The following is a 26,375-nucleotide window of genomic DNA, read 5'->3' on the forward strand; positions in this document are numbered from 1 at the left end:
TGCGCCTGTCTAGAGACGACGGTGAACAAAGGGAAACAAGAAAAATATCGATAACACATCGGCGTATTTCGATACTCATGAGCAGAATACTGTGAGTCAAAGCTTTGTGAGCGCTGATTTCGTCCAATAAGATAATCTTTGTTTACTTTTTCTAAATTCTTAACAAGAAAACGTTCTTTGCCCTGCCCACAAAATGAGCTGCTACGGCTGCAGCCGTAAGTATGGACTCTTCTGCAAGGAGGTAAGGGCGGCCTAGCTGTGCACGGCATGACTTTGGCGTAGATTTAAATTAGATTATTGCAGCACGGTTGCCCGAACTGCGGTTATTCGTACTGCGCAAAGTGCCTGAAGAGGCCAATTGCTGTGCCCCGTCATGGCGGCAAGGTGCTCAACGTGTGCCTCATCTGCTACGACAAGCTGTCCAAGATGCAGGCCAACGCCGATGCCGAGAAAGTTATTGACTGCGAAGCGCTGCCCGGAGAGCTGGTGACCAAGCTGCGTCTGCCGCCAAAGAACACAACGCCAGCCGATGCCGAGGCAGCTGATGCACTCTTCGAGTACGCAATTAAAGCCATCGCGTCTGTTAACATATGTATATTTATACACCTTTATCTCCGACTACAGCAATGTGCTGCCCTCCGAGGAGCTGGCCGCTGTGCTGGCGCCCATAAGCAGTGCTGTGGTTGGCAATGCAGCAGTGGCTCCAGCTCAGGCCACAGGCAGCGAGGATATTGACGAGAACCTGGACAGCGCAATTAGCAAACGTTTGCAGAATCTGAAGGCTGTCGAAACGACTGACGACGATATACGTGCGCGTCTTTCCAATTTGAGCGGCATGCCGCATCAGAAAAATTATGACAAAAAGGATCTCCTGTTGTCCACCGACCAAAGAACTGATCAAGACAAGATCAAAGATCTGCTGCACCAGTTTCTGGGCGAAACGCAGCTGGATCAACGTGTCGACGATGACCGCAACGATGCCATCTCCGACATTGAGAGACGTTTGCGTGCCCTGCGCGATGCACCCATCGACGGTGCTGGAGCGGAAGCTGCATCCAGCTCGGCGGCCACAAATACGCCCAGTGATAACGAGGACGAGAACGATGAAACTGTCCTGCAAGACATTATGAAGAAGGTGCCTTGGAATTCGGAATTATTTGTTTATACTTTAAACTCACTCGATTTATTGCAGTACATAGCGGAATCCCAGTTGCCGGCAGCAGCCGATCCCCTAGAGGCTGAGCTGGGCACCACAAACAATCCGAACAGCAGCGAAAACGAGGAGCTGCCTTGGTGTAATATATGCAACGAGGATGCTGTTTACCGTTGCCTTGGCTGTGATGGGGAGCTCTTCTGTGCCCAATGCTATCGCGAGTGCCACGACGATGAGGAGTATCGCGCGCACATCAAGGAGAAGTACAGGACGCCGCCCAAATTCAAAGAGAATCACTTTTAATGCTGCTCGGTTAGGCATGCTTGTTGAGTTTGAGCTCGTTTTATTTTCATTTTGTATGCTTAAGCGTTTTTGTATTTCGTTTTTAAAGTAATCCTGGATGAAAATAGCTAATTTTAAGATTGTGTACATAATGTAAATGTATCGAAACTGTCAATATTGAAGAGAGTAGCCACAAAACCCTGATCTACCCGTCTTCATTCAAATCACGACCTCTCGCCTTGGGAGACAGAGAAATCATGGTTAAGACAGAGATAGGGATAGGCTTGGCGAATAAAACCAACTAAAACCATTTCGGAATACAAGACAGTTTCCGATATTAATTAACCAATTTAACTAATTGTCATACATATGCACATACACGATAAAAGGATAATATCATACATGGATTTAAGGCAAACACATATTTATAGTCGCATCAATCTTAGGCATATAACAAACGCAATTTAAATCTATAACGAAATGCATATTTGACGACAACAACTCGCAGCTAACCTGCTGCCAAAAACTGGCAATTCATATTTTAACAATTGTATAAAAAATAAACATGTAGGATAGGATTTAAAAAGAGAGTACTGCTGCATCTAAGCAATTGTGAACAGGTCGTATCAACTTATGGCTTTCAACTATATAATTATTTGTGTATAGGTAGATATATATACCTATTTATTATTATGTGTGTGTTACTGGTAAATTGGTCAGTTATCTAGTTATCTTTCGCTTGGCTTACAGACTAAATTCGATGCTTATTGCACAAAACAGCAATTGGAATTATCATATTACGCACTGATGTGTCTTTAAGGCACCACTAAACCGAAATGCGCATCTTTTCCATATACTTGGGCACCAAATGCTGTGCCGAGTAGCGTTCAAAGGTGAAGTAGTCAAAGAATTTGTCCCGATGCCTGCGGAAGATTTCCGGATTGCGGCACCAGTTGTAAAGCATTTTAATCAGCGAATTGGACGTATTGTAAAGGTTCTCCTTTGGGTAAATCTCTGGATATACAAGCTTGTTGGGCGCAATCGGATAACAGCCGCAATAGGTGGCTTCCAACATGGCCACACCATAGAACTCGTGGCCAGCCGTCGAGATGACAATATCGCCAGTTAGCAGCGTTTTTATATACTCCTCGCGCGTGAGGTGGCCAAAGTTAATGAGCTTGGCTCCCAGCTTCTCCTGTATGCCATCGAAGGCCTCAGGCACCGCCTGGTAGCTCTCACCGCAAATTGTCACCTTGAAGTCAACCTGACGCTTGTTCAGCTCCATAAGCACTTCCACGAGCAGCTTCGGATTTTTGTCGTGCTCCCAGCGATGTGGCCAAATCAAATGCAAGCTGTCCAGCTCCGTGTTGATCTCCGCGTCCATGATGTGCCGCTTATTGGGAAAGGCATGAAACTTGATGGGAAAATACAGCACTTCACATTTCTTCTCGATGCGCTCTCGTATGTGCTTCAGTTTAAAGTCGGGCTGGATGTTCAGAAAGGGTTGCACATTGTCCAAAAAGGACATGCGATTAAAGTTGGAATTGAAAAGGACAATATCCGCGGCGAGACTGGCAAAACATACAAATTGGAATCAACAAAGACAACAAAGAACTCAAGCCTCACCAAGTAAGAATCTCATTTAAACCATACTGGCAGTCCCGTTCCTTGACCTCACGCACCGGATACACCAGTTGATTCTCATGAAAGTAAACAATCTTGCGGCAGCTGACAAGGTCGGGCCGGACCCCAATAAGCTCCGCCAAATTTAGCACGGAGCTCGTTAGCAGCACTTTGTAATCGTGCTCCGGCGGTATTAGCTGCGAGAAATACAGAGCAGAGGTGCGTGCACGCCAATGCCACTTCTTGGCAGGTAGACTAAAGATCTCATAGTCGGCCAGGTTCAAGCCTGTTGGCAGCGAATTGAGTTTTAAAAGTTATAGTTCTTTGAATACTTTTACTTACACTCAATTAACGTATCTATGAGCTGCTTGTGGCTGCCGCCGAAGAATGGCTCAATAATTAATATCGGTGGCTTGGCAGACATTGTGTTGGACTGCATCTGGGCTATGTAAGAGTTGTGCAATAATTAAATATGCTTAGTTAAACCTTAACCTTTGGATAAGTTAGCGGCACATGCTTTCCACATATTCCACACGATATATACACATATGGAAGTGATTACACATTGTGCAAATGTTAACGCATTACGCTTAAGCTAGTTGCAAGAAAACTTGCTGCCAAAAGTCCATTTAGAATGATAATCAGGAATTAAATTGATCAGTCAATTTATTGACAATTAAACATTAGTGTTAAACAACAACTGTTACACATGTGCAAGTGAGACACAACACAAACAAAGCGCAGGCACTGAGTACAATTCGTGCTGCTAAGCATCGATAGGTCGATACCTTTTATAAAGTATTGAAAGTCATTGCATTAAATGTATTATGCAAATTAACACAGCAATCGGCAATCAAATTGTATGCTTTTGCCAGGCATAAATGAATAAAGGTATATTCCGAACCCGTCTAAGATTGAAAATATATTGCAAAATAGCATCGATACACGATAAGTATCGGCAGAGCTGCTTGTGTGTAATATCGATAATTTGCATGCAAAATATCGATAGGATATTAATATCCGTAAGTTTCATCTTCAACTCCGAAAGCGCCTGCTCTAGCAAAGGTCTGAAATTTTGTTCTCGGTGCGAATAATTTGCGAAAAAGATTTATCAAAATGACCAACGCCTGGAGAGCAGCTGGACTTACGTAAGTAAAACATGCAAACAGCACAAACCAAGTTTCAAAATTGCACATCAGCGTTATTTAGTACGCGTTCTGCGTACGTTACGTAATTGTTGTTTGCTGCAATTATACTAACACATACACCAACTACTCCATAACCGAATGCATCCCTGTTATATCTGTACCTTTCCAGCTACATCCAATATTCCAACATTGCTGCCCGTGTGCTGCGCGAATCCCTGCGCACAGATCTCCGCGCCGCTGCCGCCAAGCGCGACGAGAGCCACGTGAAGTTCACGCCTTGGGCCAACGGCAAGCCAGCACGTAAGTAATCGTTGTGCAATCGTAGGTGGAGGGCCAGTTTATATACACAAGTTCCAGCAAAGATCGACGGATTTGGTCAAATATGCATTATGTAAATGCGATACATATATACATGTGTGGGCCAAAATGGCCTCGTTAGTCTTTCTGGTCTACAATTAAGTCAAACATTATTCCATTTCTCGATGTATTACAGATGAAAAAGCATAATTGCATCAACTGCGAAACTCAGTTATGTAGCAAGGTGTAAGTTTTTGAGCTGCCCCAATCGATGGCATGTTAAATTTCAACTGTTGCTCCTGAACACTAATTAGCCGGCCTAATACTTGCATCAAGTGTTGCCTGGTTTCCCTTAAATGTGCTCAAGCTTTTAACCAATTCAAAAGCGTTTTGACTGTGCGATAGAACTACGCAAAAATAACAGCGTCTCTTTCGCATATGTGCTGCCCAGTTCCGTTCAGTTTAATTGTTTAATCCTCAGCCAGCTGTGCGTTTTGTTATTAACTAATGTACGATACATCATGTTGTCATGCTGTGCTAACTATATTATTTATGTATTCCCGAACAGCTCGCAAATCGGAAACTGCCTAGACGCTACCTAATCAACTGGCGGCCATCAAGATGCAAGGGCAAAATGTTGACTTGTTTGCATAATTAAATTATACGAATTACAAGAAATTAAATAATGAAAAAAACAAAAAACGCTCTCGAATAATCTAATTTATGTGCACTTGATATTAAAAACGCATTGCTTTTTAGGGAGAAATGTTGAAAAATAGATCTTTGGAATCGTATATTGTTTAAGCAAGAACAGATTTATGGACAAATGTAACGAAAACAAGACACGAGCCTTTTGAAGGCATACAATAATAATTTGTCCACGACAATCACCACATAAATATTTATCGAAATCCTGTTCCGAGAAGTCATGTAATACGCTACTTTTGCTCATCCTGGGCAATATTGTAGAAGTGCGGCCAGGTCTGTATCTCCTCGAACAGACGACGACCTGGACTCTCCGTCGAGTTGCATTGGCAGTGACAAATGAGGCGATACTCTGGGGCGATGTGTCCATCCTCCACGCCGCGTGCCAGCAGATTGCGGCACATATTCAACGCATCCTGCGTGGGCAGTTCGCGCATAAAGCAGCCAATGAAACTAATGCCCAGCGCCACTTTATTGTAGCCCAAGGTGTGGGCGCCGACTGTCTCCCAGCCGCGTCCCTCGTAAACGTTGCCGTCACAGCCAACAAGAAAGTTGTAGGCAATATCATTCCAGCCGCGACTCTCGATGTGAAAACACTGACCGAAACGAAGAAGGTCTGCACATTAGCACAGCGTCATGAAGCAATTCGCAATCAAGTCCGTGGCTCACCTGTATGTCGCGTATTAAACGCACGTTGATGGCCCGCTTCTCGGAGCTCTCGGTGGCAGTGTGTGCTGTGGGGCATATAAATCGCCATCTATTTATTGGCTTGTAGTCAGATAATACCAGTTAACTAGGCTTGTCCTTTCACTTGTGCAGCGAGTATTTTCCCACTAAGTATATATTCATTGAAATCCATGTGTGGGCATGCAGAAAACGGAATGGGCGATGTCCTAGCAAAGCGAGGATCAAATATTCCACTGAGCGGGCGTTAGCGTCGCTTAAAAGGACACAGAATACTCTGGATATCGGACAAGATGAGCTATAACAGGATCTAGATCGACATTGTAAGGCATAAACAAGCCGAAAGGTTTCTTTTCCCCCCATTTCAGATCTCTCAATCTTAAATAATATGACATCCTCATAGGTACCCCCATTGTTTCCGAAGAAATCAACTCGACAAAGTGAACTGAATAGACACTAGAGGAGATCTCAGATCTGGGGAGCGCGATGCTGAGCTCCTACATGATTTGGGAATGTGGCCCTGCCAAGGTGCTTGCTTTCACTGGAAGCCTTAGTATACATGGTAGCTCATAAGTCCCTACGGGCTAAGGCTAGGTACTCACATATAACCACATATTTAACGGGGCGCTGCAGCTTAACTGGCGCTTCCATGGGCATTTGGGCTAGCCAGGAGTGGCGCGGCACTATGGAACACAGCTCCTTGGGTATTTTGAATTCTGTGCATATCAAATTTGTTACTGCCAGGGCAAAGAGCATGCTCAGGTGCACTTACTTTGGCTACTGATAAAGACACCGGCATTGACGCACTCCTCAGACTCGTCCAGCTCTGCGTCCAGTTCTGCGTTCTGTTGCTTGTTTTTTTGTTCGTTTGGTTCTGGCACGTCGACCAGAGATGTTTTTCGACGCGCCTTGCGTTTACTGCGCGCATTTGCTGCGGCATCGGCAATGATCTGTATATTGCCATTGATATTGGTCACGTTGCCAATGTGCACATTCGTGGAATTGCTAATGTTTACATTTCCCACGGTTTGAATGCTGTTGATCGAGTTGAGAAGATCGCGCAGTGTGTCCATTATGATGGAGCCTTTGCTAGCGCCTGTCGAAGTATACATTTATATATACATATATATATTTATATAGCTGATTGTGCTTGACTCACCCATTCGTGTGCCCAACGCAACGGTGCTGACTTCTTCGCCAGTATCGTTATCGTCATCCTCCTCATCCTCATCCTCTTGCTCGGTGAAGGTGTGTTCGCTGTATTTGTAATCATCCAAGCTGTCCACCACCGACGATTCGGCTATTGACTCCAACTCGTCCTCCTCCTGCGCGGCCAGCCATTCTCGAGTGCGCTCCTGCGCCGCCGACAATTTGGGCATATTGGTCATATTTTGTGCGTGTCACTTTCAGCTACTAGTTTTCATTAGCGCGTGACGTCGCTAATAAAGTTTGTTTATCAATATTTTAATATGTTAAAAATATCTCTATCTATATATTTGTATTCACTTGTGTATGTATGCCTGCAGTTCTTTGATTAGTTTTGACAGGGGCTCCTCGTAGATAAGATATGGGCTCGCTTAGCGTTTGTCAGCGAAATTTGTGTGGTGGATTGTTACCGACAGGATAGTCGGGAATTACATACATTTGGGAAGTACACTAAATAATTAATATACAACCAAACTAGTTTCACCAATTCACATATTGTGCTCGCACAAATCAAAACTGATCGTCATGCAGGGCGAGTATGCTGTTCACTGATAGCAAGAAAAATTAATATCTTTTTATATCGATATGCTGACTATCGTGTACTAAGTAATAAGAAGCAAATTAACATTAAAAACAATATACAACATTGAATTAAATTCCAAATGCATAAATAATAAAAAGTTAATATTTATATATATACTATTATCTGGCGGCAAAAACTAATTCGCCTGCTAGTTTCAATTTGTGCGTCATGACCGACCACATTTCATGCGATGTTTCGTATTGACGCACCGATAGTTTGGCAAAGTGCAACGATAACAGTCGATACATTTATGTTTGACATATCGTTATCGTTCTTACCAGGTCCGATGTCATAACCTCGTTGGCTCTGCTCTCCGAATTTCATTTACTTAAATAGTTTTGTATTAAATTTGTAGGCCGGCGAAAATGTTGACGCTGCGACGTGGAGAGCAGCTGCGTGCGCGTCTAAATGCAGCCTGCCGCCGCTATCTGGCCATTAAAGCGGAGCCCAAAGCAGTGACAGTGGCTGAATCTGAGTACTCTGCAGAGCCGGAGTATCCAGCCATTAGGGATCTCACGTTCAAAGGCCGCAAGCTGCAGTCGGCAGCTGACTGGCACGAGGAGATACGCCAAGTGCCCACAGTTGAGGAAAAAATGATTAAAATAAATATGCCTCGCTACTATGGCTACAAAGTGGTAGATCTCAACGACACCAAGGTGCCATTTAATGCCCTGCCGCTGACGCAACATTACACGCGCACTATGCTGGAGGAGCTGCCGCCCAAGCAAGCCGAGCCCAGCGAAGAGAAGGTTGATTTGGATGCGACCGTGAAGGTGGCGCGCGATGATGTTATTGAGGCTTTGGAGTTCGCACACGACTGCTACAAGTAAGTTCAATGGATTGCTAAAAGCAGAGCTAATCCTCTTGAGTATTGCAGGCATCAGCTGTCGTTGCTGGATACGCCGCCTGATGCCGTCACACGTGAACAACAGCTGACGCAGATTATTGTGGAGCAGATTAATCGATCCGCGCTGCAAGTGCTTAGCGCTGAATACCCGCACTTGAATGAAGTCGAAATTGACTACAATCCGCGTCACGAGGCCTTTTGGGCCGTCGGTGGCGTTGATCCGCCCAAGAATGTCGTCAAATCGAAGAAGGGTCGGGACTGGCAGAAGGCGGACGCATACGACAGCGTTGACCGTCTGGTCCAGTACACGGGCGAACCGTATCTAGCGCTACGGCACCGCCATCAGCTACCCACGTGGAAAACGCCCGAGGAGAGTGAGAACTTGGCGTTGGCCAATCAGCTGCCGCGCTATAAGTATGATGCACGCACCTTGGGCTACAGCACCAAATATCAGCATGCCATCAACGTGCCCGGCTACTGGCCCAGCGTCAATGCGCCTAACTTTGGGATGCTATCGTTTCAGTCGCGCGCCCATCTACAGTTGCGGCCCCAGGCATGCGGCGAACGCGACCAACTGGACGCTCTGCATGCGCTGGCCATACAATCGTCCTACGCCTGGTTGCTGGCACAGGCCAACTACAATGGCTTTAATACCTACAACGAGCTCACTTACCCGCTAAACACCCAGACTGTGATCACAAACGGGCGAGAATGGAGCTTCTATGAGTACCAGTTGAACACGCTGCTGGTTCATGGTCCACATGTGGATAGCAATGCCCGAGTGAACTTCTGCCGCGGCACGGCGCCGCAACCGCTGTACGCTGAAATTTCTCCGGCAGGTAACTGCGTGGATTTCAACGATGGCACGCTGCGCCAGCTGCTGAGCCTCTATATCAATGCGCCGAGCATTCAGCGCACTCCAGTTGAGCTGATGCCGTATGTGAGAGGCCCAACGCTGCGACGCGCCGCCGATTACGAAAATCCGGAGCAGCGCGAATTTCTGGAACGTACATTTAAGCATTTGGCCTCTAAGCGGCCGCGACACTTAGAATTGCCTGAGATTTACATGTGGGAGAAGCTGTACAAGATTGACAACAGGACGCGCGCAATGGAGGCGCGTCGTCGCTTCTTCGAGCGGGACATTAATCCGTGGAAGCGCACCCTCGATCAACACGACAAGGAGTATGTGCCGCGTGCGCTGCGGCCAGGTGGTCGCAAGAATCGCGACGAGCGATTCAAGAAAACCTACTACCCGTAACAGCAATACGTTGGCCAATTACAGATGCTCCATTATCTTTAATTTCTTAAAAGGTTTTCATTAAATAAACTAGTTTTGTTGTACAAAGCAGCGATTGTTGTTCTGAAATGTTGAAAAGAATATACAATTATAATAAGTCAAGACCAGAAAAACGAGCATTTGAATTCCATTTGGAACTGCATTCTTTAATATTTTTTTGTGTTTCCATTTTTGGTTTTTATTGTTTAAAACATTTTATTTAATTGCATATTGTATCGTTTCTTGCGTTTTTATTTACTAATTTAACATGTTTGCCCTTTAGTAGTTGTTGGCATTTTAATTTATTTTTGTTTTTAAGTTTTTGTTGAGCATATTTTTGCTTTGCTTTCATTAGTTTTAATTTGTTAATGCATGTATCTGTGTGTAAGTATATGTACTCGATTTTCTTATCTTTTGCTGTTCGTGTTTTCTTTTTGTTTTTAGTATTGTTATTGTTTATTCATGTTTTTTTTTTTTTGAGTTCTGCTTAGCGTCGCTTTTTGACTTTGGCAATTTAAAATTAATTTTTTTATTTTTCTCTTTAATGGCTTGGGTATAATATATTATTCTTTTATTATCATACAACCATATGCTTTTTTAAATTAATTTGGTTTTTTGTTTGTTTTTCTTTATATAATTCTTGTATTGCCCAAGTTTATTGTGGAGAGTGTTATGCGAATTGGTTTTAGAGCACAATGCACATTAATCGAATAAATCATATAAAATATTGATAACTACAACTTGAGGCATTGTTGTTGTGTCGATTTATTGTCCTAGACCAGTGAAGTGTCAATAGTATATTTTCAGAGTTGTGAATTTGTGTTTCTCTTGAAAGCAAAAGCAAGCAAATGAAGAAAAATCAAAACACCTTCGAATATTACACATTTGATTGAGCGAGTTTTTAGGCTTCTGTTTCCAATTCCCTGATGGAAGTGCATGCAAATATTTATGACTCGCTTGTTGGATAGGATTGTATGCAAAATGATAGCTATGATATTACAATGCCCTGTAATTTTTACATTAATGTCAAACATTAGCTTAAACATTAATGTTAAATTTAACATGCATTGTGAGAGGAATTAAATTACTGTTAAATTGAACATGCATTAAGAGCTGAATGACATAAATGCTTGTTAGACTTGAAATTAATGTTATTCATCTTGCAATGCATGCTAAATTTAACATTAATGTTGTATGTTTTACAAGGAATCTTAAATTTCACATTGATGTAATTCATCTTGATGTAATTCATCTTGCATGTTAAATTTGACATTAATGCGATTTCTTTTACAATGCATGTTAAATTTAACATTAAATTTAACATTTAACATTGATTTCCTTTTAAACGGCTATTTCAATGAATTACTCGTTTTATTGTGTATGTGTGTGGATTCAACTATAGAATCTTGATCCATTTCTTCAATTCTAACCAAACGCTTAGCTAAAGGATTATGTTTTTTTTTTTTTTGTTGTTTTTTTCTGTTTTCACTAGCGAGACTCGTGTGTTTTCTGTGTAGTTCGTAATGTTTAACGGCCTGATGACCTCTATATATTTAGCATTTGCCAGATCCCTATTATATATTATTTATGCACTTATGCTACATACATATACATATATTATGTGTATGTGAGTATATTAAAATTACATTCTTTTGGCTTTATGCGTTTATTTTTATTTCAGTTTTTTTATTTATTGTTGTCATTTAGCACTTAATTGCAACACGGCTAATAAATATGTACTAACTTTTCCGTTTACCGTTTACCGTTTATCGTTTACTCAGATGAAGTTGCCTTATAGCTAATATACTTGTCTGTAGGCAGCCTAAACTAACTTAATTGATAGCTCATCACGAGCAAGAACACACTATATATACATTTGTCTCATTTTCGTGTACTCTGCACGGTGTGTGTGTGTGTGAGAGTGTGTGTGTTTGCGTGTGTGTGTGTGTCTGATTTTCTTATAGATTAAGTTTAGATATTTGCTTTACACCAACATCGCTTGCAATGTTCTAGTATTTATCTATTTTGCATTGCTGTAACGAATAAACGTAGTTATAGGGTATATCATCCCAAGACCTCGTATCTTAAGACCCTAACTTCTGCCGAAAAAAATAAACAAACATAATTCAAAATACTGTCGCGTTATATGCGTGAGTATGTTTGTATGCTTATATATATATGTATGGCTATATGCATATCTAAGATATCATCAATAGGACTTTAGGCTAGAGATTTTATTTAAAAAGAAATCGAACGAAAGATCTTGTTGAGGAACCTAAGCGATGCTTGACATTGAATTAAATTAAACGATTGCACGAGTTGCATGAACTTGAGTGAGTTTTGCATTTCAGATTCTGTGTGTTGACAACAAACAATAGGGCATATTTGTGCTTGAGGTCTCTCTCACTCTAATTGTATTCAAATGTTCATATTCAATTGGAAGTATTGAGGAAAATTTGCCTAGATATGTGTACAAATGAAGCGAAGCATGCCTATATAATACGGGCTAAGTAGTTTCTGTTTCTACCGAATGTGTTCCGAATGCTCTCATCTGCGTACTCGCTTTTCGATTTTCTCAGTGTATATAGAGCTTAGGTAAGTATCAACTCGTATAGTTAAGCCTGTGCCTGTGAGAGTGCGTCTTTTTGTTTAGGTTGTTGTTTGTTGTTTTTTTTTGTAAGTCTCTTTAACAATTCTAAAGTAAAGCAAGTACAATTTGTTCGTACGCAAAAGACTTGATTCATATTCAAGGTTCGTCTTCATATGCATCTTGTTGTTAGTTCTTTTTGGAAACCGAATAAAGTTGAGGTGCTCGTTGAGTAAGCCTTTTACAAATACTCGTATTTGTTCATATTGTAAGTGGTTGCCATTAGAGTGTGTCAAAATTCGTGGCACTTAAATCAATCAAATCATTCGAAAGGGACACAAACTATCGACAATAATGTAAATAATGTCAAAATATCAATTTTCAATTCATTTCATAGCACCTATGCTATGTAAGTAGTTCCATAATCTGATTCTTCTATTGTCAAAATGATATAGTATTTATTTGGGCGATTGTCTATACATACTCGTATATACATATGTATATAAAAGTACTTATACGTTAAGCAGCTCATATATATATATATCCGAGCCGAATATGAAAGAAACGTTCAGATACAACGCCAATTTCTTAATATTTTAGCTACAAAAGCAAACAATCAAATGATTTGCACTAATTGAATATACAACAAGTAAGAGGTTCTAGTCGGGAGCTCCCGACTAGGGGATACCCTGAACCCTCTTCTTCCAACATCATATGCATATATATATTCTATTTTAAGAGCTATATGTCAAGTTTGGTGACTCTAGCTCTTATTATTTACCAAAATTGCCCGAAAAACAGTATATCGATATCGATTTTTATCGATTGCTTGGAAACGGAGCAACTTATCGATTATCGGAAACAAACTCGATCTGCGCGGGAACTAGGAGCATCTGCATCTAAAATTTCTAGCTCTTATAGGTTCTGAGATCCTTGCGTTCATACATACGGACGGACGGACGGACAGACAGACGGACAGACAGACGGACATGGCCAGATCGACTCGGCTATTGATGCTGATCAAGAATATATGTACTTTATGGGGTCGGAGATGCTTCTTTCTGCCTGTTACATACATTTGGATTTTGCACAAATCCAATATACCCTTATACCCATTTTGAATGAGTTCAGGGTATAAAAATTGTAGTTCCCCTGTAGGATTTCCTATAGCTGCGCGAATTTCAAAGTTTCTTTTATTGAGAATTTGAGTGCGTGTTGCCTTAAATGGGATTGAAATTGAATTTGAAACGTTGTCATATTTATAAAACGCATTTGTTAGCTAATACTCGTGTTTCTCTGAATACATTTGATGTGTGTATGAAACCATTTACATTATTAATACATATTCAAAATGTACTTCATACTAAAAAAAAAAGTTCATCAAAAACGGTTGTTGTTTTGGTTTTGGTTTAGTTTTCGTTCATTTATATAAATTTAAATAACTTATGTCAATTTCAAATAAAAACATTTTACAACAAAATTGCGTGGAAATACTACGTGGAAAAAATTACCCTTTAATAGTTGTATTTATTTTTCTTGGCTTTTTTTTTTATTGATTCACTGCGTCTGTTAGGCTTCAGATTTGGTGTTTCTTATTGTTTTTCCTCTTCTTTTGTTTATATTTCCTTTAATTCTATTTTATTTTTGCATTGTTTTTGGTAGTAAATTCGCGGCAGCCGGATGCGATTTGCATTAATTTGGCTTTAGTATTTGAGCAAAATTTAGTTTTAAATTTATTTAAGTATTCGTTTTTTTCCTTTTCTTACGTGACTTTAATTCTCTTGTCTTTATTTAGATTTAAGTTTGGTTTAAGTGCGTATTTTAAGCATTTAAAATGTTTAATTTTCGGTTTGTTTAACAAGTATCTTTATTTAGAGTTCAGAGTTCAGTTGTTAGCCGTCGAGCAAGGTTTCAAGGACTTGCAGCTTACTTAGAAAAAATCCATTCTCTTTGACACAAATCAACACCACGCTCGGGACTTTGGAAAATGCCATAGTCTAAGACAAAGCTCAAAGTTGCCCAAAAAATCAGATGAATCGACGTCCGAACCGAATGAATTCCGAGCTGGTTTGTTTTTTGTTTTTTTTTTTTCAAAATAGAAAACCTTCGAGAACAATTTGACTCCCAAAACATTTGGCTTGAGATATTTTCAGGTTTAAGAAAATTGAATTGCTACTTGAAAAATTTGAAGAAGAAAATGACGAATTTAAGAGTTTGCAGTCCTGATAAAAATATAATAATCAAATTAATTATAATAATAATAAAGAGAAGCAAAATAACAATGAAAAGAAAAATAGGATTGAGATTAAAACATAAACAATATTTAAGTACATTACTAATGACATTACTAATACCTCCCCCAATAACAACAAGAATTATAATAAAATATATTAATAATAATATTATTATTAATACAAAATAAAATAAAAAGTGCAGTAATATTTTAGTACATTATTAATAACAGAATACTCTTTTTGAAAAAAATAAGAATGAAATTAATAATAATAAGAATAATGAGACAATTAATTATAATTATTATTATAACAATAAGTATAACAGTATGCTACTCTTAATAAAATAAATAATATTAATGCTAACTAACAAAAGGCCTTAAACTTTTTTGAGTGCATTATTGATAACATTATGCTCCCGTACTAATTATTATTACAAGTGTAGAGCAAAAGTTTTGTGAAAAGCTTTTTTCCAATGTTCCGTTTGGTGTTTGTTTCCCGTCTTAAGTTGACGTCTTTTATGCCAATCGGCAGCGCAAGCTTAGACCAAAAAGAGTTTTATGGCGTGTTGCCGGTTTATGGCAGAGCTTTATGTGCAGTCGCTAGCCGACGCTAAAAGCTCCGCTGTGAGGCTAACAGACGGCTAACATTTTCATAAAATGTTAATTAACAGTTGATTTCAAACGCTTAGTTAAATATTCATGCATTTAAAAATTGTTTGTTTAGTAATTGTTTTTTTTTTTTTTTTTCTATAATTAGTTTAAGCTTTTGATTTAACTTTTGTGTTTAATGTTTTTTCCATCAGTTTAGTAAGTAAGTAATTTATTTATTTGTTTGTTTTTAGTTTTTGGCTTTAAGATTAAGGAAGACCTTTGCTTTTGTGCATAGCCCTTAGCAGCTTTTGGTGTTGTGTTGTAGCTGTTAATTAGTATGTGTGTGTATATATGTATTGCATATTACTTAAGTACATGTAATTGGCTGCCTAATTGATAAACATACATACCACAATCGCATATGTATATCTGTATATATGTATGTATGCAAGTAGATATATATATATATATATATATACGTGTATGTATGTGTTGCATTTATACTATAAAAATACCCATACATGCATACGATTATTGTGTTTCTTATATGGCTAAACACCAAAAAAAAAAAAAAAAAATTCTTTTCATTACATGCGGCAAGTACTGGAAATTCAAGTATGTTAATGCCCCTGACCTAATGCTAATGTACATTTAGACCAATATGCATGGTACTTGCTAATAAGAAGCATGTCAATGTGACACAAGAAATTAGAATTCGTTTACAGCGTAATTGTGTTGGTGTCTCTGACTTTGACATTTAGATACTTAGTTGTTCTGTTTGTTATGCAAAATAAAATACATATCAATTGTCTAATTATGTATATACTAAAAAAACGGTTCGTGTGTGTGTGTATGTGTGTGTATATTTAAAATATTTTTTTTCTTTTCAATTTGTTTAAATTTTGTTATCTGTATCTGTATCGGAAATGGAATACATTTGCTGTTTTACGCTACGCACGAATTTGCTGTTAACTTTTTGCTGTTCTTTGTTGAAATTGTTCGTTTAAAAATTTGTTCATGTCTATAATAATTAATTTTGTTGCTTGACATTTATATTAGTTTATAACTTAAGTATTTGTCATATGTATATTTGACTAACCTCCTGCTCTAGGCTTTAACTATCGCTTAAACTAAGTACTGTTGTTATTACTTTACTATATATATTTGTTTTGCTCTTTTTTTAAATTTTACTTTTTGTAGAAGCATTCTTTAGCTAAGTTGCATACGCATTTTTATGCTACATACCTTTAAATTTTACTCGTATATATGTATATATAATATTTAAAAATAGTTAACTTTATACTTTGCTTTCGACTTCTATCCTCAACGGTTATGCTGTGCTGCTTCTTTAGCTTGTGATCTTTCATTTGCTTTAACTAAGCTTTCTTTTATTTCGTTTTATTGTTGTTGTTGTTGTTGCTGTTGTTGTCGCGGTTTTGGCCATGTTGTTGTCTAGTATTAACGTTATGTGAGCCATTCCCAACTGAAGTTCTTTTCGCATTGTACAAGTATTCAGTTGTCCTTTAATGTTTTCTTCATATGCATTTGCTTTTTTTCTAAGTTATTTTTTTTAATCAACATTTTTCTTGTAGCTCGACGAATGCGGTGCAAATTGAGTGCCGAAATTGTTGAAAATGTCAACAAAAAAAAAAGTCGTTACAAACACGTTTGTCTAAAGAACACGATACGACATAAGCTATGCTAACTAGTATGTATGTTTAGAGTGTGCTTCGTTAAGATTCTTTGTTTTATACATAAACAAATTGCGTAATGTGCCTTTTGGGTCTGTGTGCCAAGCCGACGACAATTGCCAATTTTAATGCTAATAAGCCAGGTTTTAGCTATACCTTACTGAATTCATCCTTTTTTTTTGCTTTTTAAATTATTTCTTTGGTCATTTTCAAAAAACATAAATATAAAATCAAAGAAATTTCAATAAATATAACAAAAATTAAAGGTCTTGTGTGTGAGTGTGTGTGTGTGTGCCATTGTTTTAGTTTTATATTTAGTTTAATTCTTTGTTTGTTTTCTTCTCTTTTTTTTTTTTTGTATTTTTGTCTTTGTTCATTTTAAATTTGAAATTTATTGTGACTGGTTTACGTTTTGTTCATACTTTTTTTCTATCACAGCAACATATTTGTATACACTATTTTACATACTAAAAATGAAAATCATAGAATAATTGTGAAAGACTTTGAAACGAAACCAATTATTTTACAATAATTAAAAACAGAAAATAAATGCAAATTATGGTATCAGTAGACGAGAAAATATCTGAAAATCCGTGTGTCGTACAATATGCTATTATTCGAAGTTTATAAACATTAACATTTTTTATTGATAAAATATGTATAAAGGATTCGAATTCAAAGGAATATTAATTTGAAAAGCATTCATTTGTTTATGTATTTTGTTTTTATAGATAGTTTATGTTTTTAGTTATTATCTTCTTTGTATTTGCTTAAATATTTTACAAAAGTAGAAACAATATTTGTACGACTTGTATCAAACTGAAGAATTACGTAGACCGTCAGAGTTGTATGAAGCATTCATTTATGGGAACTAGAAGGAACATATCATGAGTGCAAAAGTTCAAAACTCCTTTCTTTTTTTTTTCTTGCTGCAACTTACAATGAAGTGTGGTGCCGAAAACAATACCGCCAGAGTGGCTATAATTGTGAAAAGCGTGAAAATAATAAGGCACAAGCGATCCACGACCATGGCCGCAAATTTCCAATCCCGCGTTATGTCGCCTGTCTCGTCCTCCTTTTTCAGCTGTAATTATAATCCATTGACAGCGTTTTGGGCATGCATTTGTGAGTTGTGCAGTTTCTGATTTACCCACCTGATCGGTTATCCAGCGCAGCTCCTTGAGTATCAGCGCCAGCTCATACTCGGCCGAGGAGCTGAGACAAGTGTGTGAAATGGCCTCGTGCATACGTGAATCGGCCACGGCGGCGACAGGTCCCACGGGACCCACCGGACCCACCGGACCCACCGGACCCACGCTGCCATCGTCGCCTTGCCTGTATAAACAACTCATTGCATCAGTTTCATCAATTTCATTGCTTTTATCGTAAACGTCTCTTTCATCCATCCCCTTTATTTGCCTATTCGGCTAGTATTGCTGTTGACATGACAAACACTTTGGACTCTTTGATGCAATATCCTACGATTTTTCATTTTGGCCTTTGTTGCCTTTTGGCTGGCTACTACCACGGGACGGGCAAGAGCATTATTATATATGCTTATGCAACGATATTGTCTCACATCACGTTCGGCATTAGCGAAAGGGTGTGCTACAGTCGGGAGTGTCCGCCTTGGAGATACCCTACATCCGACGCCGAGTCACGCAACAAGCATTCCAAATTCCTTTTGTATATACAAACATACGCACGCACACGCACACGCATACACATGTACAGCGACTTTTCTGCCTCTTCCCCGCATCCCATATATTTTGGGAAATGCATTTTAGAGTAAATATGGTTTTTAATTTAACCGAAGATCAGATTAGAGAGAGAGAGAGAGAGAGAGAGAGAGAGAGCCAGAAAGATCCAGGGAGATAGAGATAGAGCGAGAGAGAGAAAGAGGGAGAGAGCGAGAGAGGGAGCTCTAATTAAAAGTCGAAAGAAGAAAATACTTTTGAATAGGTGGGAGAACTAAACACAACAAGTTGACACTGAAAACGATATCGAAATATACTTTGTAATTTAAATTGAACTCTATCTTAAATATATTATATATACTCTCGAATATTATAGCGTCCTCCTTTGATTATAAATAGCAAATAATACTGATAGCTTTAAATGGAACATGAGGGTAACTTATGGTCGGGAAATATCTGAGATATGATAGCAAAATTAAGTGTAAAACTCAAACTAATATAAAAGAATTAGAACTTGAAAATATTTGCTTTAATTATGGATTTATATGCTTAATTATTATAAACTACAGATTTAATAAACAAGTTGAAATCATTTTTGTACAAATTTTAAAGCAACGAATCTGATGATGCCACTAAAATGGAGGGAGTACAATCGAGAAATGTAGGTTCGCACAAATAATTTTGTAAGCCAAACGTTTAGCTTAACGAATTGTCAATCACATCTAGCTACAAATGCACCTTGAAAGATAATTGAGTGACTCGAAGATGAGGTTAAGGAGCCTTAATGGAAACAAAACTGAGCTGAAATTTAATATGTCACGCTTGAAAGAATGGGCCAAATAACAATTGAAGTCAGTTCGTTGAACATGTCGTTTGGCAGTGGGATTGAAAGCGATTTGAACAGCATATGGGGGCATTTTGCTTTTGTGAACATATTTTCTAAGAATTTCGCATAAATAACCCAACTCAATATTTTTTAAAGACAGCGTAATTGTCACTGGTAGTTTATTGACCCAATTCAGTGGTCCATTGTGGGTGCACAGCTGGGCCACGTGCCTGTGCCCAGGCATTCTGTTTAGTTCCTCCTCAAGGGTTTCCTATTACGATTGTATTTCTGTTTTTCAGTCGTCACATTTGTGCGTTCTGCTTGTCACTAAATGCGTGTCCTTGCCACTTGCCACTTGCCACTATTTTCTATGGCTGGGGCATGTTTGTATTTTTGTCGCTGATATTGTTGTTGCTGCTGTTGTTGTCTTTGTTGTTGCGGCACACATCTTGTCATTGTCATTGTCATTGTCATTGACTGTCATTCGAGGCTTTGCTGAATGGGGAATGGGGACAGAATGCGGATGCGTATAAGGATGTTTCTTCTTCGAGTTGCTGTTGTTTTTGTTTTTGTTTTATGTTATTTTTCTACATCTTTTATCAAACTAATGCGTCTTTTGTATACCCTCATGCAGGGTATTAATATTTTCGCATAAAAGAGCTCATCTGCGACCCCACAATGTATAAATATTCTGGATCAGTGTCGAAAACCAAGTCAATATATGTTAGCCTATTTCATCTGTTTGGATCTATGCTAACTCCTTTATTCGTCCGTCTTTTTCTCGGCAATGGAATACTACTATATCATATAGCTACCAAGATTTAGGTGCTTACATGTTCTAATCTAGGCTTTGGATATAGACAAAAGCTTTGCAACATGGGACTACTTTATCATAGAGCTTTTTATACCAAGAATCGCTCGAATAACCTTTTTTGTTTTTGTACAATATTTTGTTCAAACTCAACATATCTGCAAAGCTATATGAAATCGGACAGCTATATCGTATGGCTCTAATAGGAATAATCGGTGAGGAGTAATGGTCCTGATTTTGAAGTCAAATGTCTACTAGAGTATTTAATCTTCAGCGTGCCAAGAATAGCCAATCCATATGGTTTTTTAACTACTGACATTGTCGCCAGCTCGTTTACAGTTTTTCAAATCTAATATATTAATGCTGAATGGCCTTATATTTCAGAGAGCATGGGAATAGAAGACAGCCACAAACAGTTTTTGTTTTTCTTAATACGAACCAAGCCAAAAGAGAAAACAATTTGAATGCCCCGCAATTCATTCATCAAGTTGGCATAGAATATATATAAACATATTTTCCAGTTGCTTCCGACTGACTTTTATATTGTATATTTCAGGTTCAATAAGAGAGTTGATAGGCGTTTTTCTCTAAAAATTGGCAAGCAAACAGGAGTCCGAAAACACAAAACCTACTCAAAATAGAACTCATCGTCAAGGATACGGACGATTTGCGGAGTCTGGCCTACCAACAACAAGATGACGGATAGTCTGGCCGTCAACAATATATGCTATGATGAAATCGTCATCGAGGTTATGCCCAAGGTACGCGAATTGGTGCCCGAGGAGGTGGGCAAGGAGCTGGAGGTGCGCGTTAGCGAGATCCTGGAGCAGGCCAAGGTAACTGATGAAGACTTAATATAATTTAATATATACAAAAACAATTGGAACAGCACATTAAGGTCCTTCTGCGACTCACTGAATTCTATTTGTCTGAACTAAATTTATTATACTATACTTAGGCGTTTCCTTATAAGAAAATAAATGTACCTGATAGGCTCAAGCAATGCAAGATTTATGGCTTATTAATTGATCAGAATAAATGGAAAAACTTGAAGAAACTCATCAAGTTGGCATGGAAAATATCATCAGGCTATAATTTGCTATAGATCTAGATTATTGCAAACCTCAGATTCTATAAGCAGTTACTCATCAGTTTTGTGGAATGGCAAGCAGCAAGGAATCTGAAGATGCAAGCCAACCCGGTGGGGAGCACTCGAATCTTCTCAGCATTCAGCAAACGGACGCTTTAAGGAAACTCGTGCATCAACGGCTTCGGGAGTGCGGCTGGCGCGACGACATCCAGAAAATGGTGCGCAGCATTCTGAAGCAGCGGGGCGTGTACAATGTCAGCTACGAGGATATCACCGCCGAGGTCATACCCAAGGCTCGCGAATTGGTGCCCGAGGAGCTGCTCAAGGAGGTGGAGATGCGTGTGCGCGATATCTTGGAGCCGGCGAGGGAAGATGATTAAAATGCCAATTCACAAGCAATTATGTAGAACAAGTGCGCTAAGCGCACCCAAAGATCGTGCTCTTACACGCTGTCTTTTCATTTGTAGCTCGAGCTTTCATTTCAGTCTAAACAACATGCAAATACTCTTGTATATTATAGTATACTTTGGCGTTTCTTCTTTGGTTATATGAAAACAAATATTCCTTAATAGTTTGCACGCCAAATATTTGATTTATGTTACCAAAATTTAAGAAGTGATACTCCGAATTTTACAAAATCGATTTGTTAGTTTTTACAAAATGTGTTTTATATATATGGAAAAAAGATTCAATAAAAATTTTTATAAAATATTTTCTTTTAATTAAGCACGTTCCTTCCTAAAGATTTTCGCTACAATTTTTGTATATTTCAGCTCGATTTCACCCTTAAATTAGGTATATATTTATATATAGGAACTCTTTCCAAGGAATAAAAACCCGCAGTAAAATGTAGATTATCATTAAACCGGTTTTCTAATTTAAGCCAATTTTAAATAGAAAGTCGTCCTACGAATAGTAAAACTTCACTTGAATATTAATAAATGCACCTTTTCTAGTTCCATGGAACTGCAACTTTTCAGCAGAAGAAGAAAAACCTGGACGTCAAACGAAAGGCATCAGGCTGGCATGGAAAATATATTCTGAGATATCATATCAGAAAGCAAATTGAAATACATTTTGTGGAATTATGGCCAGCAGCAAGGAGTCCGATGCCACAGCAGATTCTGGAGAAGAACAGCTGTACCTGCTCAGCGACAAAGACATGGACGCCCTAAGGAATCTGATGTACCGACGCCTGCACGATTGCGGCTGGCGTGACGATATCCGGAAAATGGTGCGCAGCATTCTGGACAAGAGGGGTGTGAACAATGTGCGCAATGAGGAAATTGCCGCCGAGCTTATACCCAAGGCAAGCAAATTGGTGCCCGAGAAGTTGCGCAATGAGCTGGAAGTGCGCATTCTGGAAATATTGGATTATTAAGCTGATTGATCGGCATATAAATGAATAAATGTGAAGAATACCAAATTCGAGATTCGAGATTGTCTTTAACATTTAGTATATAAAGATAAAGAATAAAATATAATTTGTTTGAATACTTCGCTCTGTTTTATACTAAGTTCAAGCAGAATTGATTGACAATAGATGTTTGATTGATTTTGATTTATTTCTATAGCTGAACCTGCCAAAATGTTGCAGCTCAAGAGGTTTTCTTTAAGGCCTCATTTTTGGCTAGAAGTTATTTGCAGAAATAGCTCTGATTAGTCTTAGAGTCTTATACACCTAAACATACCTCAGAGCGTGTTATGTGCTGAGTTTATTGGACTTTACCTGAACATTGTCCTGTAGTACGTGGGCTGATGGGGCAACGTGGCACTGGCGCAACGATGATTGCAACGAAAGTCGTCGTCTATGTCGAGAACGTTGGCGAGCAGCGATTTCGAGGATCTGTATGAGTGTGAGACATTATTGAGTGCTAGCATATCATTCAAATGAATTATTTTAATATATATATTATATATATATGATTATTGAGTATTAGCTGCTAATCAGAGAATGAGAGAGAGAGAGAGAGACAGAGGTAGAGACAGGGGGGGAGTGTGAGATAGTTTGGTTACCTTTCCTTAAGCTCAACGTTTTGTATCTGTTGCTTTTTGTCACCAGCATTCGAGGAGCCAGACGACGAGGGCGGCGGCGGGCATTCGTAGCCAACCTGTCCGGGTCTTTGCATGCGCAATATGCAAGGTAACCAATAAAGGAATATTACTCTTATCTGTGTGTGCGAGTTCGACAGAGAGACGGAGTGTGTTGGGTAATGCGGTTAAAAATAATAGCAATAAGTATATTTTTGGATTTTTTTTTTTTTTTTCGTATATATAGCATTTTTTTAAAATATTTTTTTTGTTTTTTTGGTTTTAGAAGCAGTTTATGTTTACGTTTAGTTTGATTAGATTAACAAGTGTTTCATTTAAATTCATAGTGTTCAATAAATGAAGTGATTTATGTTATTGTTATTGTTGTTGTTGTTGTTGTCGTTGTTGTTGTTGTTTTTGTGGTAATTATTGATAAAAATTAGAAAACGACACACGGCAATCACACGGTTTAAGACATACAGAGATGAGAGTTTAATTTATTTGCATTTAAGGTTTAGTTTTAGGAAAATTGTTTACGTTTTGGGCATGTTTATAATTTATGTTTTATTTTATTTAAATTTATTTTTTTAAGTGGAGTTTTGTATTGATATTGTTGTTAAGTTGGTTGAGGTTGTTGTTGTTTTTATTGTTGTTGTTGTTGTTGTTGTTGATAACACATGTGGTTGTGAGTGTGTTGGAAGAGGATAGCAAAAGCACACGCGTTTTGGGGCCACAGACAAGTGCGGGCCACATTTGGATTTGTTGATATTGTTGTAGTTGTAGTTGTACGAAGATAGTTATTTTAGAGTTAGTTAGTTAGTTAGTTAGTTACAGGGAGAAAAGGAAACAGTTGAAGAGGCATTTGAGTTGAGTAGTTGTTTTTTTTTTTTGTTTTTTTTAGCGTTGAGAGTTGCCAGTTAACGTAGTTGTTGTTGTAGTTGTTGGCCAGAATAATTGTTAGAAAAATAAAAATTCGGTGTGATTATTGTGCTTTGGTTCTCATATGTATGCAAGTATAATAAGTATAGAAAAATGAAAATACTTAGAAGGCAATTAAGTAGAAGCATCTCATTCAAATAAATCAAATTAATTTGCTTGAATGTACTCTATTCTATGGACTCTTTTCTTAAATGAAATTTAAAAAAAGTCATGGCATATTATTGTATTTAAATTAATCTGTTTAAAACATAGTTAGATAGGTCTATGCAACATTACGGTAAAACGTTTTAAGTAAATATATATTTATTTCATAAATAGTTATATGCATTTCAAAGCATTTCTTTGACATTAACTTTTTGTATGAATATTTGCAGCTTGCCATAAAATCTCATTCTAATACAAAAAGAACTTGAATCCTTTTTTTAATTGTATTTGTCTCACGTCTGGATTCAAGACAATTTAATCAAAATAGTTGCCAAAACTGGGTTCGTTTTGAAAGGAAACTCTATGCAACATGGAAATTCTATGCAAAAAGCTAAGAGCTCAAGAAACTTACATATTTCCATCTTCGTTTTAATTTTTTTTATAATTATACTTATGTGCAATTTTTATTTTTGGGTATCACTTAAAAAATATATTTTAAGCATGAAAATTTAATAAAATTAATAAAAATGTGACTAGGATTTAAGTCAGAAGCACAAGCATTGGGAAATTTTATGTTCCTCTACAGAAATTTGCTTATAAAATAATAGCCCGAAGCACATTATTAACTATAAATTTATGCCTGTTTTTTTTTTCTATATTATTAAATAACTGTTTAAACTGTTGGCTTTTTTTTAGATATTCTTTTTACAAACTCTCCATTTTTGGCTTTTCCTTACGTTTTCGTATGACTTGCAATATGTTTTTCATTTTGCATGCAGCTTAGTGTAAAAGTATAAGAAACTAGTTTATGCATACGAGTTGTAAGTAAATATGTATGCAAGTGTGTTTTTAGTTTTCAATGTCTAAAAGTTTAAATATGTTAAGTTATACATTAGCATGTATATATATGTATATATGGGTAAGTAAATGGGTATAAAATAGTATATACAAAGGGTTTATTCAGTTCTTTGGGTTCGGTTTTTTTTTGGTTTTGTATGTTGTTTGAGTGAGTGCGTGTTTGGAGTGTGGAGTGTGGACTGTGGATTGTGGAGTATTTTGGGTGTTGCATGTTCTTATTGGCATTTCATTTTTTTTCGAAATGATCGTTTTGTTTTGACAAAAGGAATATCAATTGAAAAACGTATCAGTATCTCTCAGAAAGCTCAGAAAAAAAAAACAAAAACCAAAAACTTGTTAATATGTAAAAACAAAAACAGAAAGAAAAATCAAAAGAAAGAATCGAGTTTTCTTTTTAGCTTATTTGTTGTTGTTGTTATAAATAAGTAAGTAAGTAAGTAGTTAGCAAGTAAGTTAGTTAAGTTTAGTTAGTTTAAATATAAATATTACCCATTCACTCATTTCATGCGTATCTGGATTTCTATGATGATAATTGAGGATAAGTATGGTTGACACAACTGAAGAGGCCACCATAAACATAATGCAATTGAAATAAGTTCCTAGAAGGACACAAAAATTACACAAACATTGTGGTAATATATCGATTTATCGAATTCGCTTTGCGCTCATTCTATGCTAAATATTTTATTTATTTTTTAATTGTTTTCGTCGCTGTTGTTGTTGTTGTTGTTGTGCTTGTTCATTTTCGCATATTTGTATTTCAATACTCGGTGCAATGCAGTTTCTTGGCATTAAATGACGTTGCCCTTAAACACCTATATATATATGTATATATATATATATATGCCTTTTCCTGTTTCATCGTTATCGTTATCGAAAAGCAATTGTTGAGTATTGAGTGTGTGTGTTTGTTGTGGTGTTTGTTTGTTTATTACGTAAAAACAATAGACACATTATTTTATTGCTTGCTGTTCTATGTACAAATTCGCATCGTATCTTACAACAAATTTGAAAGGACAACAACAACAGACTCGTAAGAAGGTGTTCATGTTGTTGTTGTTGTTGTTGTTGTT

At 37.7% G+C, this 26,375-nt stretch overlaps 7 protein-coding genes across 10 annotated transcripts in view; 4 read left to right on the top strand and 3 right to left on the bottom strand.

The window, feature by feature from the left end:
- The first annotated feature begins 110 nt into the window (after positions 1-110).
- LOC115766331 (abscission/NoCut checkpoint regulator) lies at positions 111-1,758 on the top strand. The gene is made up of 4 exons (XM_030710221.1): positions 111-241; positions 304-557; positions 625-1,135; positions 1,193-1,758. The coding sequence occupies exons 1-4, from the start codon at positions 194-196 to the stop codon at positions 1,454-1,456; spliced, it is 1,077 nt and encodes a 358-aa protein (XP_030566081.1). The 5' UTR covers positions 111-193; the 3' UTR covers positions 1,457-1,758.
- An 82-nt stretch (positions 1,759-1,840) lies between these two features.
- LOC115766330 (glycosyltransferase-like domain-containing protein 1-like) lies at positions 1,841-3,765 on the bottom strand. Its single transcript, XM_030710220.1, has 3 exons — positions 3,401-3,765; positions 3,062-3,344; positions 1,841-3,006 (listed from the first exon to the last, which is right to left on the bottom strand). Exons 1-3 carry the CDS (start codon positions 3,495-3,497, stop codon positions 2,262-2,264), a joined length of 1,125 nt encoding a protein of 374 aa, XP_030566080.1. The 5' UTR covers positions 3,498-3,765; the 3' UTR covers positions 1,841-2,261.
- A 327-nt stretch (positions 3,766-4,092) lies between these two features.
- Positions 4,093-5,205, top strand: LOC115766271 (protein stunted). Of its 2 annotated transcripts, XM_030710136.1 has the most exons (4): positions 4,093-4,206; positions 4,376-4,506; positions 4,700-4,749; positions 5,072-5,205. In XM_030710136.1, the coding sequence occupies exons 1-3, from the start codon at positions 4,175-4,177 to the stop codon at positions 4,711-4,713; spliced, it is 177 nt and encodes a 58-aa protein (XP_030565996.1). In that variant the 5' UTR covers positions 4,093-4,174; the 3' UTR covers positions 4,714-4,749; positions 5,072-5,205. The 2 variants fall into 2 exon arrangements, with proteins under 2 accessions (XP_030565996.1, XP_030565995.1); XM_030710135.1 differs by lacking the exon at positions 4,700-4,749 and having other exon boundaries at positions 4,094-4,206.
- A 47-nt stretch (positions 5,206-5,252) lies between these two features.
- On the bottom strand, positions 5,253-7,690 carry LOC115766270 (peptidoglycan-recognition protein LE). The gene is made up of 6 exons (XM_030710134.1): positions 7,399-7,690; positions 7,052-7,331; positions 6,665-6,988; positions 6,495-6,608; positions 5,878-5,942; positions 5,253-5,804 (listed from the first exon to the last, which is right to left on the bottom strand). Exons 2-6 carry the CDS (start codon positions 7,278-7,280, stop codon positions 5,442-5,444), a joined length of 1,095 nt encoding a protein of 364 aa, XP_030565994.1. The 5' UTR covers positions 7,281-7,331; positions 7,399-7,690; the 3' UTR covers positions 5,253-5,441.
- A 274-nt stretch (positions 7,691-7,964) lies between these two features.
- On the top strand, positions 7,965-9,876 carry LOC115766269 (28S ribosomal protein S30, mitochondrial). Its single transcript, XM_030710132.1, has 2 exons — positions 7,965-8,507; positions 8,559-9,876. The coding sequence occupies exons 1-2, from the start codon at positions 8,047-8,049 to the stop codon at positions 9,784-9,786; spliced, it is 1,689 nt and encodes a 562-aa protein (XP_030565992.1). The 5' UTR covers positions 7,965-8,046; the 3' UTR covers positions 9,787-9,876.
- A 7,796-nt stretch (positions 9,877-17,672) lies between these two features.
- The window catches only part of LOC115766344 (neuronal acetylcholine receptor subunit alpha-7), a 128,012-nt gene continuing 119,309 nt past the window's right edge, over positions 17,673-26,375 (bottom strand). Inside the window, exons 9-14 of the mRNA XM_030710238.1 lie at positions 25,792-25,901; positions 23,347-23,501; positions 23,060-23,176; positions 18,061-18,241; positions 17,847-17,990; positions 17,673-17,777 (exon numbers count right to left, since the gene is read on the bottom strand). Coding sequence (XP_030566098.1) covers positions 17,769-17,777; positions 17,847-17,990; positions 18,061-18,241; positions 23,060-23,176; positions 23,347-23,501; positions 25,792-25,901 — 716 coding nt within the window. The 3' untranslated portion in view covers positions 17,673-17,768. The remainder of the gene's footprint in view (positions 17,778-17,846; positions 17,991-18,060; positions 18,242-23,059; positions 23,177-23,346; positions 23,502-25,791; positions 25,902-26,375) is intronic.
- Positions 20,759-22,001, top strand: LOC115766346 (enhancer of yellow 2b transcription factor-like). 3 transcript variants are annotated; one of them, XM_030710241.1, is made up of 2 exons: positions 20,759-21,076; positions 21,199-22,001. In XM_030710241.1, exons 1-2 carry the CDS (start codon positions 20,936-20,938, stop codon positions 21,343-21,345), a joined length of 288 nt encoding a protein of 95 aa, XP_030566101.1. In that variant the 5' UTR covers positions 20,759-20,935; the 3' UTR covers positions 21,346-22,001. The 3 variants fall into 3 exon arrangements, with proteins under 3 accessions (XP_030566101.1, XP_030566100.1, XP_030566099.1); XM_030710240.1 differs by having other exon boundaries at positions 20,762-21,138; XM_030710239.1 differs by having other exon boundaries at positions 20,762-21,076.

The sequence above is a fragment of the Drosophila novamexicana genome, unplaced genomic scaffold (genome assembly GCF_003285875.2).
Source record: "Drosophila novamexicana strain 15010-1031.04,08,12 unplaced genomic scaffold, DnovRS2.1 tig00001089-arrow-arrow-pilon, whole genome shotgun sequence".
In the NCBI taxonomy this organism is placed as follows: Eukaryota; Metazoa; Arthropoda; class Insecta; order Diptera; family Drosophilidae; genus Drosophila; species Drosophila novamexicana.